The sequence below is a fragment of the Rhagoletis pomonella genome, unplaced genomic scaffold, assembly GCF_013731165.1.
Source record: "Rhagoletis pomonella isolate Grant_MI unplaced genomic scaffold, Rhpom_1.0 Rhpom_scaffold_00002, whole genome shotgun sequence".
NCBI lineage: Eukaryota > Metazoa > Arthropoda > Insecta > Diptera > Tephritidae > Rhagoletis > Rhagoletis pomonella.
In genome coordinates this window covers 32,400,322-32,415,854 of record NW_023458556.1, presented here as the reverse complement: position 1 = coordinate 32,415,854, position 15,533 = coordinate 32,400,322, and the positions used below count along the sequence as shown (strand labels likewise).

At 35.9% G+C, this 15,533-nt stretch overlaps 1 protein-coding gene across 2 annotated transcripts in view; it reads left to right on the top strand.

Annotated features, from left to right (window-relative positions):
• The first annotated feature begins 202 nt into the window (after positions 1-202).
• LOC118733445 (LIM/homeobox protein Lhx1) overlaps positions 203-15,533 on the top strand; it is a 189,262-nt gene continuing 173,931 nt past the window's right edge. The window contains exons 1-2 of one of the 2 annotated variants that reach the window (XM_036462829.1): positions 203-399; positions 1,823-2,473. In XM_036462829.1, coding sequence (XP_036318722.1) covers positions 2,431-2,473 — 43 coding nt within the window. In that variant the 5' untranslated portion in view covers positions 203-399; positions 1,823-2,430. The remainder of the gene's footprint in view (positions 400-1,822; positions 2,474-15,533) is intronic. The other variant, XM_036462830.1, reaches the window with a different exon arrangement.

Genomic DNA, 15,533 nt, shown 5'->3' with positions numbered 1-15,533 from the left:
CTGGTTGGTGGTGGTTGGTGCGCTCATCTTGCGGTGCTGCAGGTTTGTTGGTGTACGCGAGCGCGCATGTGTAAGTGTGTGTGTGTGCGCGCTCATACTGCGTCCGCATCGTGCTTTGTTTCGGTCGATGGTCGTGGCCGCTGTGACCGGCGCTGCCGCTTCGAATATGCTCCGTGCGGCAAACGCTTCAGTTTCATTTCGACGTTCGCGTTGTACGCTCGTTGGTCTGGTTTGGCGTGTGCCTGATGCTGATTATTGACGTGCGCCACCAAACGATTTTCTCAAATACGGTACGTTGAGTCGCGCAAAATATATACAAAGCTTTCGGCTGCTTGGAATAATACCGCGCGCGTTTGATATAAGGTGAAGAAGAAGCAGCAGCAAATTGAAAAGTGAAAAGTAAAGTAAATACATATTTATTCGATTATTTTGCTACAAGAAAAGTGCAGCCATATTTTAAGCACAAAGCGTTGGCGCTGAGCCAGTAACAGCTGTCTGTCAATGCCACTGTTGGCCGCCACTGACAGTTGACATTACCTGCAGTTGAACCGCGCGCGGTTGCATTGACGTGGCAAAAAAGAACAAATAAAATAAAAATAAAAACAGAATGCTAAAAAAGTTTTGAAAGAAATATTTATGCTTAATTTAAAAAAGAAACAGATTTTATAAAAAAAAAGCGTGAAATACTAAGAAGCAAGTGCTTTGATGTGACAGCGTGTATAATTTGAAAATTGTGGAAAATTTGGCCAATTCAATGTTCAAATGTAATTGAAACGCCGAAAAAAAGCAAACACAAGCGATATTTATTTTTAGAAAATAAATTTGAGAAAAAAGTATATCCCTACTTTACAAAAATTTGAGAGGTCTCAGCAAATATAGGAAAAATCTGCTTTTAATGTTTTTGCACAGCGCCGCGCGTTCAGTTAATTTCTCAACGCCCAACGCCAACGCTTACATTCAAGCGCCATCCTTTTAGCCCAGTGTTGCACATTTCCAAAGTCAAAACGCAAGCTTCCTTCAACGCGCGCGCCCCACCTGCCTCCGCGCTTTTATCACAGCTGTCAAGTGCCAAAAGTGAATTTCACACCGCGAAAGGGAGCCTTGAAGCCTTCAACAGACAAGACAATAGTGCGCTGTGCCACCAAAGAAGTATCGCAACAACAATCTGCCTGCTTTAAGCCTTCGCGCTCATACCAGCGTGCGCGCATATGTCTGCAGAACCATCTACGAAAGTGCAAGTGTATCAAGTGAAAATAATTAAGTGCATACATACATATATACTGCAGACGCGTATGTAAGAAAGTGTTTGCGCTCGCTCGCTCGCTAGCAAAAAGGCCTGCAGCAGCCAAAAGTCGTGTCATTAAACCCTTTTTTCACGCGAACTGCGACCAAAATACAACCGCGCCCGCGCCTACTAGAACACCGCCTCGTGCATATGCACACGCGCACTAATTAACGCTATTAAACAAAGCCGCATTCAGCGCGTGCATGCTACATATTATCATATTGTTAGTGTTTGTGTGTGGGTATATGTGTGTGTGTAGTAACAAGTCTTCTTTTGCCTAACTGTGTATCTGTGTTCTTTGTTTTTCGGGTTCGGTTCCAGTGAAAGCTGTTGCTTCAACACTCTATTTGTTCTTGTTATTATTAACCGTAGTATAAGTGAGCTGTTGTGCGCGCCCGACCAACTTCGGCCGGCCAGCTAGACAGCCAGACAGATAACGCGTCAGTCAGTTACTTAGTTTGGCAGCGCGCCTACCTCCACAGCTTCCTCCAATACACGCACACGCTATCCTACCCAGTTACTTACTTACTTAATTAGCGGCGTTTGCTGGGTTCATCGCCTAAAAGTAGGCTAATAATTGTGTGCATTTACGTGCATTAGCGCGTCAACGCGCGCACGCTTACGCGGCGGACGCGCCAAGGGCCACGCACACAAACGTTGAGCCGTCGCCTCAACGAAATTCATTACAATTCGCGTGCGCTCCAACTGCTGCGCCTACATACATACGTACATATGTAAGTGTCAAAATGTGTAGTGTGTGAGTTTCTTAGTTTTCAAAGTGTTTAAGTGCATTGCCGACGGCTACAATTAAAGCAACGGCAGTTAAGCTTAGCATAACGAGGACGACGACGGCTGCAGAGCAAGTGACAACTGCATCACAGCAACAAAAACAACAACTAAAACAATTGGAATATCAACTACAAGAACAACAACAACAACAACAACAACAACAACAACAACAACATCAACAATCTGAAAAGCAATCGCACGGCAATTTGCCTTGCCACGGCGGCGGCGTGTTAAGCGAAAGCTACAAAATTCTAACCGAATTATCGAAAACGCCCCTTAGGGCTGTCGCGCTGGCGTCATTTCTGGGCGACGGTTTCGCCGCGCTCGGTTCAAGAACACCATCGGTTAAGGATCTAATGGCGTTCGGATCGGTTTTACATAATAATCAACATAATATCGGTGAGTAGGCGAAATTTAAACGAGAGTTTATTTGTCTCAAGGCAATATTGTGGTTGCATACAGTAGTGGGGAAAAAATATTTATGAGACTATAGCTGGTACGGATTTCACTGTTGTGAAAAAAGACGTATAGTGGAGAGAGAAAAAAATCACTTTTGCAAGTTGAAAGAGACGGAGAGGCAGTTTTTAAAAGTTTTGGTTTAGGAAGAGAATATGAAAATAGAGAAAAATTGCGTATCTACTAAAAGCAAGGTCTGAAAATTTCGGTTTTTCGTTCTTAACATTTTTTTAAATTTTTAAGTGTTCAAAATTTGAGAAACATCAATAATAGGTGTGTTTTATTTAACCATCACACGCTAATAGTTAAATCTTGGTCAAATAAAATAAAATTAGCTTATTGAGGCATGAGCTAATGAACTAGTTATCGCATTGGACTCTTTTGTGGCAAGATGAAATGCATACAATTTTAATATTTTTTGATAATTATTAATGTTTTTGTATATATAAATTTTTAAACCTTGTAGTGCCAAATTTAAGCTTTTGACTCTTTCTGATTGGCTGAAGCAGAAATCTTTCTGATACTGAATGACAATGCCTCTAGTTCAATTTACAAGCCAAGATAGTTTTTCATTATTATATGTATGTACGTACTAATGTTGGCTAGGAAATAAGCTACTAGCCTTAATTTCTGGTCAAATAAAACACGCCTAGTAATAAATTTTAATTTTCGATCTAGAAATTCAAGTTCCACTAATTTGTGACCAAAATTTTTGATAAGGGTTTGATTTACCTATGTACAAACATTAGAGTGGTGCAAATTTTGTATGGGGGAAAAATTTCATGGTAGAAATCGGGGCACCCCCCTTAGATTTTTCCTGTTGGCATTTCTAATATTTATATCAACTTTAAATTTTCTACTGTAACCTATACAGGGTGCTCAATGAACTTAAAATATGCTACCTAATGCCTTTAAGACTGACAAATATTGATGAGCTTTATAAAAAGCTAGTGTTGCCATGACAACAGAAGTTGGTAATATTTTTTCAGTTAATTCAAATTTGAAATGGGCTTAGGTTACTTAACCAATTGTTTGGTTAATATATGTGAAATGTACTACTAGAGTAAAATATAAACATTTTATGGGCATCCTCTAAGTGTATACTTAGCAACGTGAAGTTTCATGCCGGCATCTCTTTCGGCAAGAGGAAAATTTTTGGAAGGTGCCCCTAACCCTAACTACGGGAAAATTTTTTTTGGACCACTCTTATGTACAAATATTTATTCCAACAAAATTTTCAGTTTAAAAAATTCATGGAAGCTAAAGTTGGTAACCAAAAGATAACTTTCACCAAAGTTAGGTTAGGTTGGATTCCAATTGCTGTGCATATGCTCAACTTTACCGCTGCGTTTAAATTGTACGCTCTGTGCCAACTGATGCAAATTGTAAATGCCAAGTGAAGCCAAGTCCTACCCCACCTGGTCTTTCCGTCGCAGAGGAGGCCTCCGTTTTTTCTCTCCTACCACCAGCGGGTTCCCAGTTGAATACTTTCAGAGCTGGAGCATTTCTGTCCATTGACCGCGCCATGTCTATTCCATTGTAAAACTCACACAGCTCATGGTTCCTTTGTCTGCGGTATTCGCCGTCGCCATTACGTACAGGCCCGTAAATCTTCAGCAAAATTTGTATCTCGTAAAACACTAAGGGTTGCACTAAGAAAAAAGTAACATGATTTTTTCAAAAAGTGTTATTTTTGGATTTTTCATTTTAGCGATTAGAAATTTGTGAATAGAAATTCTTTTTTAAACAAACTTAAACATGGCAACATGTATGGTAGCTGTAGCTGATTGCTCTGAGATGCTTGGTACAATTGTTTGATGCCAGGAGTGTCCAGGTCCGAATCCCATTAGGCGGAACACATACTTTATATTTTTTTTTTTTTTTTTTTGTAATTACGAAAAAGGCATCTGTGAAGTGCACAACGAAATCGTGTTCAACAGAAAAAAATCTCCAAAAATAAATCTGATTAAAGTAAACAAAAGGTCGTTTGGCGCAAAATCATATCGTCGATGTTTTTGCAAAACCGCCTATATTACGGCACTCAAATTTTACAGGAGAGCGAAAAAACGGTGTTTCTTTGAAGGCATCGTCTTGATAGGCGGTATTTTCTCTAGCTATTATTTTACAAATCTGTTATTTTAATAACGATTTTACGATTCTTATGCATAAACCTCGATGCCTGGAGTTCAGGGTTAGCAATTCTCAATTTGGTCACAACGGCGATTTAGGCGGTTTTGCGACTGGTCGATGGGCGGTTTTGCAAAAACATCGACGGTATGTGTTTTAGTTTAAAAAAAACAGATATGGTTAATTTTTTTTCTTTGTGTAGTAATCCGCTTTGAGCGATGGGTGTTAATTTTCACACGTTTGTGCGCTTTCCAGCTTTTTCGTTCTTGTAGTCTTAAAGCTTAAACCGACGGCAACGTTTATCCGGATTAACTCGGACTTAATCCGGATCAACTGCAGTTAATTCCCGAGTTGATCCAGATCAACGCTGCCGTCTGTTTATGCTTTAAGTGCGGCCTTTGCGGATCTACTGCTGTAGATTAATGTAGATCTTGTTAAATTCTGTAACAGCACCGAAAACCGGGTCGAAATGGTAAAAGTCAGCCTTTGTAGCACGCAAGTAAAACGGCAGAGATGAGCGTAGAAATATGTGAGGCACATTCAAAAATATCTTCTCCAGACGGACCGGACAATTCAAAGAGCCAACAAAAACAAACGTAGCAACTGAATAATTCTTCTAGTTTAAAGAGCTTTTAGGTGAATAAGCTTACAACGGAAAAATAAGATGGCATCGGGTGATAAAAATTAAGGGAACTTAAAGCAAAACGAAACAATTTGCACTCTTTCGATTCTGATGGCACGACAGCCGTAAATAGGGTTCCATATAATAGAATCATACTCTACTTTTGATCGTACTAAAGAGATTAATAATGCTTTCCTTAAAGTGTTTCGCATATCTACGTAGGAAAGCCAGGTTACTGTAGGCTTTTGGAAGCACACAAGAGATATGATTAACAAACGAAAGATTAGAGTCTACGCCAAGTCAACAAACTCTTTCATGGAGGCCAAGCGAGTGCTACAGATATTGTAATTAGAAAAACTAATGTTTGAAGATTTTGAGGACATATGAAAGCACTTATTAACATTTAAGTAAAGCTTATTGGTATGATACCAACTGACGAGGTTACTCAGGTCGTGCTGCAGAAAAGAAACATCCGACAAGTCATTAACTCTTCAAAAGAGTTTGAGGTTATCTGCATAGCGTAAAAACCTGGAATATTGAAAACAGGAGCTGATGTCATTTAAAAAAAGACGTTGCCACAAAAGAGTGTTTAATAAAGATGTGGTTTACTAGCGAAGCCGTGGCTGGCTTCCATTTACTTCTAGATCCTGAGTATGTAGCTGAAAGCATAGACACGCGGCGGCGTTGATACGGATCATTTCGTTAATTCGTGTTTATCTCGGGAATTAACTGTAGTTGATCCGCATTAAGTTCAGCGGCTAATCTTCAAAATTATGCGGATTTGGGGAATTTTCGATGATGACACTGACCTAACCGGCTAGCTGTTGGTTTTATTTAATTTCATATTATTTATTTTATTATCATTTAACTTAAAATTTTGATGTACAAATTTATTAAAAAAATCCACAAAAACATTAATGAATTAAAAAAAAAAAATTATGAAAATTCTACTGGCAGTGCGACTCGTACCCACGACCTCTCAGCTCGTTAATCCGCATTACTGCTGTCTGTCAGGCTACAATTTTGGTTAAAAATGTCATTTATTGCGATTTCCCTGTTTCGAAAATATCAATGTATAATAAAAATCGGTTTTAGTTATTTATTATGGCATTTAGAATTTATGGCATTTAGAACGACACTTTTTAGATTGGAAAAACGGCAGAAGGAACTAAGCTTGGTTTTTAACGTATTTCATAGTTCACTGCTCCACAATACATTGAATTAAAAGTGACGATGTGTGGCACATATACATACATTTATAGGAAAAAAAGTGATTATAAATAAAGTACAAATTTTAATTTAAAAATCTTGACAAGAATCGCAATATTATGATGCTTTATCGTACAGCCCTACCAAAGTTTTCGTAACTATTTAAGTATTCCAATAGCCCGATAGTCAAACTGTATCTTACATACCAGGCAAATTTTACCAAGAATTGATGGAAAAATATCTGAATTTATAGTTCTTCTTGATTACCTCTCTATTAGCTAAGTGGTTGGTATATCACCGAACGATATCTACTTAATGGGAATACGGGGACAACTTCTACCAAATACAATATGCTTTGCAAAATCTTGATTTCTTTGTTTTTGGGAATATTTTCACTCACATTGGGAAAAGAGTATTGAATGCCCCGTTTTGATAAAGTAAATGACAAGGATGGCGACTTTTTTTATCTACTTTAAAATTAAATAAAGGATGTTAAAGAAATAATTTTGCATATATCAAAAAAGGACTATTTAAAATTTAGGATAAAATAAAGTAGTAGGAAAATAAATAAATCCACAAGACAGCAGCTTAAAAAAGGACGGTCTTTTAAAATAAAGTACGGATGGTCACCGTAGGTACAAGACAATGCTAAAGAAACAGCCAAATAAAAAAAATAACTATCTTAACCAACAACACCGTGCAGCAGTAAATTTTACACGCAAAGAAAATAATATACTGCATTCTTGGTTGTCCTTTCTGACATCAAAATTTTTGTGAAAGGTCTTGAAGTTTCAAAAATATGATTCATTCAAAAAAAAATTTTTTTTTTTAATTCAGTGCAAAATAGGATAACAATATGGAAATCATATAAAAGAGAAAAAAAGAGAAAGAGAAAGAGAAAAAGAAAAAGAAGAAATGAAAAGGACTAAACTTTTAGTAGCAAAAGGGCGAATAGGTATAGAAAATATCTTTTTAAAACTTTATACTGGGATATATTAAAAAATTTCCAAAATTTATTTTTGATAAAAATATATATATATATATATTTGTATATTAAGGACACAATACCACCGTCGCGAATTTCGTACTTCTAAATTTGCTAGTTTAGGATAAAAAAAGTTTGATAATTCTCTGTAGGAGTATGAGGATGCTCAAGAGATACTGAATACTTGAGCATATCTACTGAGTGAAGACTTGGCAAACTTTAAGATGTTAATCGAGCAATTAGAAAACATCAATGCAATGCGTCGCATTTTTTTTATTGCTGCAGACGATGGCATAATAAATGCCACAACTGACCTTTGAATATCGCAGTATACTAATTTTTGTTTTACCAACACATAGCATGCACATTAAAAACAAAAACATTTACAACAACAATTGGCAGTGAACAATAAATCAATGTGAAAATAAAATGCAAGCAACAAGAAGCTAAAAACAAAAAAAAACAAAAAAAAACAGCTGCGATAAAAGTTTTTGCACAAAGTTCTTTTAACTTTTGAACTTGGTCCTCTCGTTTACCGTCATTTTTCGCCGCTACGTCCGGACGATATTTGAGGCATTCTATGATTGCCAGCCAAAACAAAATGTGTTGTTTTTATTATTGCTGTTTTTGTTTTTGTATTGTTGTTATTTAACTTCAATATTTTATGGTTTTTGCTTCTGGTTTAGCGAATGCCGTATGCAACACCACCGGGGTTTCTTTGGTGGTACATATGTATATGTAGATATGCAGATATGTGTGTTGTCTTGCTTTGTTGGTGTTCTATGCAAAACTTTTTTTTTGTATAAACAAAATAAACAAAAAAGTTGTTGTTAAATACCCAAAACATTTAATTGTCGCAAGGATTGCGACGGATTTCTATTATGTAGTAGTTTTCAATGTATGACGAATGGTTGAGTTGGATTAGGCGATATGTGTATGATTACATACATTTGTATGCATGTATCCATATTGATTTTGCAAAGAAAAAAGTTGAACTTGAGTGCATTTTTTTAGTAATGATTGAGAAGATGTATTTTGATGCAAACATTTTTGTTTGATAAATATCGCTTTTGCAACAAGGAAATTGATTACTTCGAATGTGCAGTTTATTGCCGTCGGAAACTCACGACGGGCCAGATATCTCTTGATTCGGCCGTCGAAATGCTATTCGCTTTGAAATCCAACAGCATGACTCTTTCGAGTCTGATGCAGCTTAATATTCTGACATTGCACTGCCCGTTCAGTCTTGATCACAATTCTAACGCAATTCTATAACAAGTAATTACTAACTGTTTACATCCATAGCAAAAGTCTTGGTTTTGGTCTACGCCTTCAGCTGAAGATCCCTTGAATATTTAATAGGCTGTATAAGACTCTCTACGCGTTTCTTCCAGCTAATTCTGCACGTTGCCGATGATTTTGTAACCGGACAATTTTATTACCAAAAAATGTTACCACTTCCTGCCACCGCAATTCTAGGTAGGTGGAAAAAACGGCACAAGCATTATTCAAAGAGTACAGTAATTTGGGTTGTATGAATCGTATTTTTATCCAAGAATTCAAATGCGCATTTCACGGGCTCAACCATGGTAATATAATGATCAGTTGTTGTTAAACTTTTCTTTGGCTTTAACCATTTCAGGACCAATGGAAACTGTCTTTATGAAGAAAAAAATACATATTTCAAGTAAGATTTTTTGAGAAAAAAAACTATTTTTGCCGCAAATTTATGTCCAGAAAAAATTATTTTTTAGTAATAATGTTAAAAAATAAAAATTTTTGAAAAAATACATATTTAAAAAAAAAAATTGGGAAAAGCTCGTTAAAACTAAAATAATAAATTGTGAAAATTTTATTTTAAGAAAAAATTACTTTCACTATAAAACGAAATTTCAGAGAAAAACTCGGAAATAAATATGTTAACCCAATTAAAAAAAAAGATCATAGATTAGAAACTAAAATTTTTTTAGAGAAATAACTTATTTTTGCCGTAAACTTATGTCAGGAAAAAATTATTTTTTAATAATAATGTTAAAAAGTAATAATTTTTGAAAATAAAAATGTATCGGAAATAAGTAGTGAGAAAAAATTTTTAGAAATTTTTTTTTAAGAAAATAATGGCTACAAAAATTATAAGAGCTTATGTATGAAAACATTTTTTCTTTGTGGAAAAACCAATACATATTTGAAAAAAAAAAATTGGGAAAAGCTCGTTTAAAATAAGATAAAAAAATTGTTTTGGACAAAATTGTTTTATAGTAAAAAATTATGAGATTAAAGACAACTTTTTGGAATAATAAATAATTAAAAAGTTAGAAACTAATTTTTGAAAAATCAATTAACGAACATTTTTTGGAATAAAATAGTTATGAAAAAATAGTTTTTAGTTGAAAATAATAAAAAAAATTTAAGAAAGAATTATTTTTTACATTGTAACCTTTTTTTAATTTCCGTTTTTTCTTTTATTTGAGTTTTGATGGATTATATTTTACAATACGAATCATGAGTTTCTTAATTTAGGCTTATGGTCGTGAGGTTCAAGTGCAAAAATACGCATGGGTTGCTCCTTTAAAGGTGCCGGATAAAGTGAGTGGATATTGAAAAAGAAGTTTTCACCGTCATATAAACAGTGAGTAAGGTATTTGCAAATTATTTGTATTATACATTATTTATCAGCAATGAAATGGAAACAATTTTTGAAAGCTGCTGTTGCTGTACAGCGCCACTTGCGGCCGGATAAAGTACTACAATTTAGGCTAGGCAATCTTCAGCGACAGGGATGAGGGATTTGCAATTTTTGGAGATCGCCAAAAATTCGAATAAAATTTTAGTTTTAGCGATAGCGAAAGTTGGAAACCGGCTGCTGGATTGACGACAAACAAAGTTATTTTAAGTGTTTAATGATAAAAAATTTGCCGAAGAGCCGCTGAAAATCAGTCGGCCATGTTTTTCGCTGGTAAACCACAGAAGTTCTACGCCGAAGAATTATGAAAGATCATGGATAAAATGGTCAATATACAGTGTTGCCGTTGAGAATTTTCAGAAAGTTGCAAAAAAGGGGTCATTGACGAAAAAAAGGGTCACCATATTATTTTTACTTTTCTTTACTAGTAAAACAATAAATCTCTTGAATTTAAAAAGAAAATAGCGGGCATAAAAAATATCTGTCAAATGGAGCAAAAGTCGCACATAATTTTGGAAAAGGGTCAAAAAATCAACATTCTCAAAAAGTCGGGTCAAAGGGTATTGGCGCTTAAAAAGGGTCGACTTGCCCCTTTAGTCGCACAACGGCAACAATGTCAATATATACTTGACTAAAAATGATGTTCAGTAAGGAAATTTGTTTCCAAAAATTTACCTAAAAATCCGCGGGGATCTTCCATATGACCCAATACTTATTAATGTGGATCTTCCGAAAAGGAATCTGATGCGCGTGTTTAATAGACCTTCCAAAGCATTTAGTAGGAAGGTTGTAAAACTTATGTCTATTCAGTCAGTGGATTTTCTTTCAGGTTTGGGAATGAAAACAACATTACGACTCTTTTCCAACCTTGTGGAATATAAGTCGTGTTGCACACACCTTCTAGTTAAGGTGCCAAATACTGCCTTAGTTATTCTCTGCATCATTTAACCGTTATACGACCTTAATATAAAATTTTAAAATTAACAAAATAAAGTGGTTTTCAATCAGATCTGAGATCAAACTATTCGAATCTCAAGAAGAGTAGTTTCCAGTGATGCCGAAAACTTATTTGCCTACATATGTATGTATGTACTTAGGTATATGACCAAAATAGTTAGGAAAAATTTTAATTTCCTATCAAATGGAGTAAATTTTAGTGCTAATACATATTTCTGCCTAACCCGAAATTGCGCAATCACACTTGACTCTACAGAGCAAAAACTAGTGGCGAATGCTATAAGAATAATATAGTATAGGTGTTAAATGGTGCCAACAGCATGCAGTCACGTGTATGCAACATAAAACAGTCGTGCAACGCTGCGGTGGTAACTAAAATTCTTAATGTGAAAACAAAAAAAGTCTGGCCATAAGCATAAGCAAAGAGGCAGTAGGCAAGAATGTAGAAAACAGAGCAAGCAGTTAATACCATTTGGCAGGCATGCAAGCAGGCAGGCAGCTAGTCACTGAGCGAGTCAGTTAAGCAGCCAGGCATCAGCAGCCAGGCATCAGCAGTAAAATCTCATATTTTTCACTTGAAAAATCGCAAAGGAAATTGACGAAAGGCAGCAATTTCATAAGTCGGGCTAATGGTTGCGAAGGAGTTATGGGAAACAGTAGGAGGAAGGGCCATAAAAGTGCTGCAGTGCAAATAACAATAACAACAAAAAGACATAAAACGGTAATAACAAAGCAAACAGTGTTGGAGTTTGGCGTTGCTGCTGCCTGCCACAACCACCTTCTTCCATGGAAATATTACCTAACTGGGACCCTATGCGTTTGTTTGTGGCAGTGTGAGAAAAATGAAAAATGTGCGTATTGATATGCCACACTGCTGCTGCTGCTGCAGCTGACTAGCAATGGCCCAATTGATGGGCCGTGACTTTGCAATTTCAACAACAGTTCGCCCCCACAATGGCCTTTTTGCAATTGTTGCGATTGCTGCCACACGTACCGCCGCCGCAGCTCCGAAAGGGCATTGATTGTTGGACGAAATGTCTATTCAAGCCACACTTAAAGCGGCATTGTTGTAAGCGGCGTACAAGTGAGTGCCCCATGTACTCAGGTGAAGGTGTGTTGACTCATAATTGTTGCCACATTAAACTCGTTGGCCTGCAGCATTGCCAAATAGAACAAGTTTGGCACCTACGGTGATCCAACAGCAAAGCAACCTATAATGTGCTGTTAGGTAGCATGTACATGCAACATGTAGAAGGCGGCATGCAGCAGCTTGCCATCACCAGGTTGGATATCATTTCATGGTGCAAAAGTGGAAGTGGAAAATCCATCCATTCTAAATTGCAGGCTGATTTCCATTGCATTTGAGTTGTAGCAATGTGAAAAGTCATATCGTTGAAGTTAATAGGCAGCACTGCACTGGCTGCTCATTTAGCTATGTTGCAACTGAAATGCCTGCTATTCGAAATTTGGTTTTTTTATGTTTTTAGCTCAGGCATTTCTATTGCCCAACATAGTAATAGCAAAAAAGGCAGACGCGCTTAGAATTTAGTAGGAAAAAATTACATTAAAAACGCATTGTGTCATGTTGCATAAACGCGCGCAGTTTTGAGGCCTACAGCTGTGACGTTTACAGCCGTGCAACTCCGCAGCTCAGCAGCTCATTTGGCAGTTGGCAGTTGGCTGCCTGCATTGCATTACTCTGAGGATTTATGCCGAATGTGCAATATCGTGTTGACAGCGTTTATGAGATGTGGCAGACAGCAGCTAGTTTGATGCCGGCGCTGCGGTGAATCAGCATCAGTTGGTCAACCAGCGCGCAAATGTCACTTTAGTTCAATGCAATTGGCATTTGACGGTTGGGCGGCAGGCAGGTTGGCAGCAGAAAAAATCTGCATGGATTTCAATTGTGATTGCAGATGGGTGAGACAAGGCGAGAGGAAAGAATAATTTTTGCAAAAACATTTAATTGATGGAGTTAAATTTTTATGAAATTCTGAATTCGAGACTACAATTTTTGGGGCCTTGAAAGCATTTTTTTGAAGTAGTGGCGACTAAAAGTGGCGATAAAAATTAGTGATAGCGAATATTGCAATCCGACTGCTGAAATAAATTTGACGAGGCTAGTAGAAGTTTTAAAAATATATCGAACCCAGCGCAAGCTATCAAATAAATCTTTGCCCAAATATCTGTTTATTTTCATCTAACAAATTTAAATTCTGAATTTGCATCGAATTGTAGATACTTAAATACGGTATTTAGAATTATCTTTGCTCCATTGACACCTATAGGATTATCTTGTCGTATCAGACGCCATCTATCGGGTAGATTTTTCATATTTCATCTCCAACTTTTAAAGATCCAGTAGATTCACTTGCCATTGTCTACTATATTTAATAGTTAGTCAGATAAGAAAGAGTGCAAGGTCCGGGCTATATGGTCAATGTATGAAAACTTATCCGCCAAGCTCGTAAATTTTTGGTGCCATCAAACTTGTGAGTGGTCCGGCGTTGCCATAATGGAACACAATTCTTCTTAAAATGTTTAAGAATTTATGTTCAGATTTTTAACGATCAAAAATTGTCCAAGTTTTAAAATAAGCAGTTCATTTTTAATTTTGACTAAAAATTGACATATGTCCTATTTTAAGATGAACAAAAATGTATGCCCAGTTTTTAATAAACAAAATTTTATGTCCAGTTTCTAAACACGAAATTTATGTCGGGGTTTTAAATGGCCAAAAATATAATGTTAAAAACTTAACATTAAATCCTCAAAAGTTGATGTCCTGTTTTAAGAATACCTAAAATTTATGCTCCGTTTTTTTATAAGCAAAATTCTGAATTAAAAATTTATATCCGGGTTTTAAACTACCAAAAATGTTTGCTCAGTTTTTATAAGATCAAACATGTAGCTATGTCAAGATTTTTTTTTTGTTTTAAAATTACCAATATTATGTCCATAATTTATTTTGTCTAAAAAATTACGTTCAGTTTTAAGATGACCATAAATTTATGGCAATCAAATTGTATGTCCTAAAATTTGTATGTCCAGTTTTTAAAACCATAAACTTATTTCCAGATTTTTAATATCCAAAATTTTTTCTGAGTCTTAAAATTACCGGTTTTGAATTGACCAACAATTTTGCCTCCAAACGTTCATTTAACCCTTTAATGGGATGAGAATTAATAATTATTATTAATTAATTGCTAATGTACTTAATACGGGTAAGCTAGAGTTTGCGATTTGTTGAGAACCGCAGACTATTATTGTAAAGTGCACTACTCTGAGAAGACTTAGGCTGTTTTGTACTTTTTGTATCATAGAAAGAAATTTGGAATGAGAGCGTAGGTACTCACTCACACAATTGGTCTAATTGGCTAAAGTCTACTGGTTGAGGAAACATGCCTAGAAACTCAAATCGTGCGGCCATTTAAATTTTAAAATAAGAAGCTTTAATCAGGATTTTGCGGACACTTACATACAATTAATGAATTGAAAATATTATATTCAAAACTCTCTCTCTCTCTCTCTGCGTTAATTAAATATTAAATTTAAGCTGTTTACTAGGATACATATTATTTAAATTTTTAATTAGAAAAAATTCAAGAGCTGTTTTTTATATAAAAAAATATATTAAAGTTAACGTTTAAGCATTGCGCTCAGCTTGTTATGAAATTATGATTGGTCGAATTTAACTGCAACACAACCTATTGACTTTAGTGTAGTGCTCAAAAGAGAACTGACTTAAGCCACGGCTTACTCTTTGCAATTTAAGCTCATTTATTTTACGATCACTACAAGAACAAAGAACACACAGAACACAACACAGCACACCGAAAAGGAGGAAAGCAAAATTGTATTAAAAATTAGTAAAAATTATAGAAAAACCCTAGCCAAAAAAAAAAGAAAAGAAATATAAGAATATACAAAAAAAAAAAACAAATTATAAACCAAAGCAGCATAAGCAACTCAACGAGCTGGACAACGAAAATGCACAACTTACAAGAGCGAAAAACATTAAAAAAAAATATTAAATTAAATAAAAATACAAAAAAGGCTACAAGTAGCCACCATAATAGCTATGACTTTGGCTAACTACATTTGGACAAGAACTTGCCGCACCAACAACAACAATAAAAGCAACAACAATAGTGATTGCTGCTGCACGATACCAACAACAACAACAACGACGTTTGATGGCGGCATTTCTGTGTTTGTGTGTATTTCACAGCCGCTGCTGCACTTACTCCAGCCATTGCCACTGTTACTGTTATTGTTATTGTTGTTGCCGTTGCCTCAGACTTCCACTGTTGCTCTTAGTATTCTATAGCTGGTAAAGTTGGTACATTATTTTTATGATTCCTAAGCAATTACTATGCACCTCCTGCCGGTTGGAAGCCGTCAACGTCGATGTAGCTCA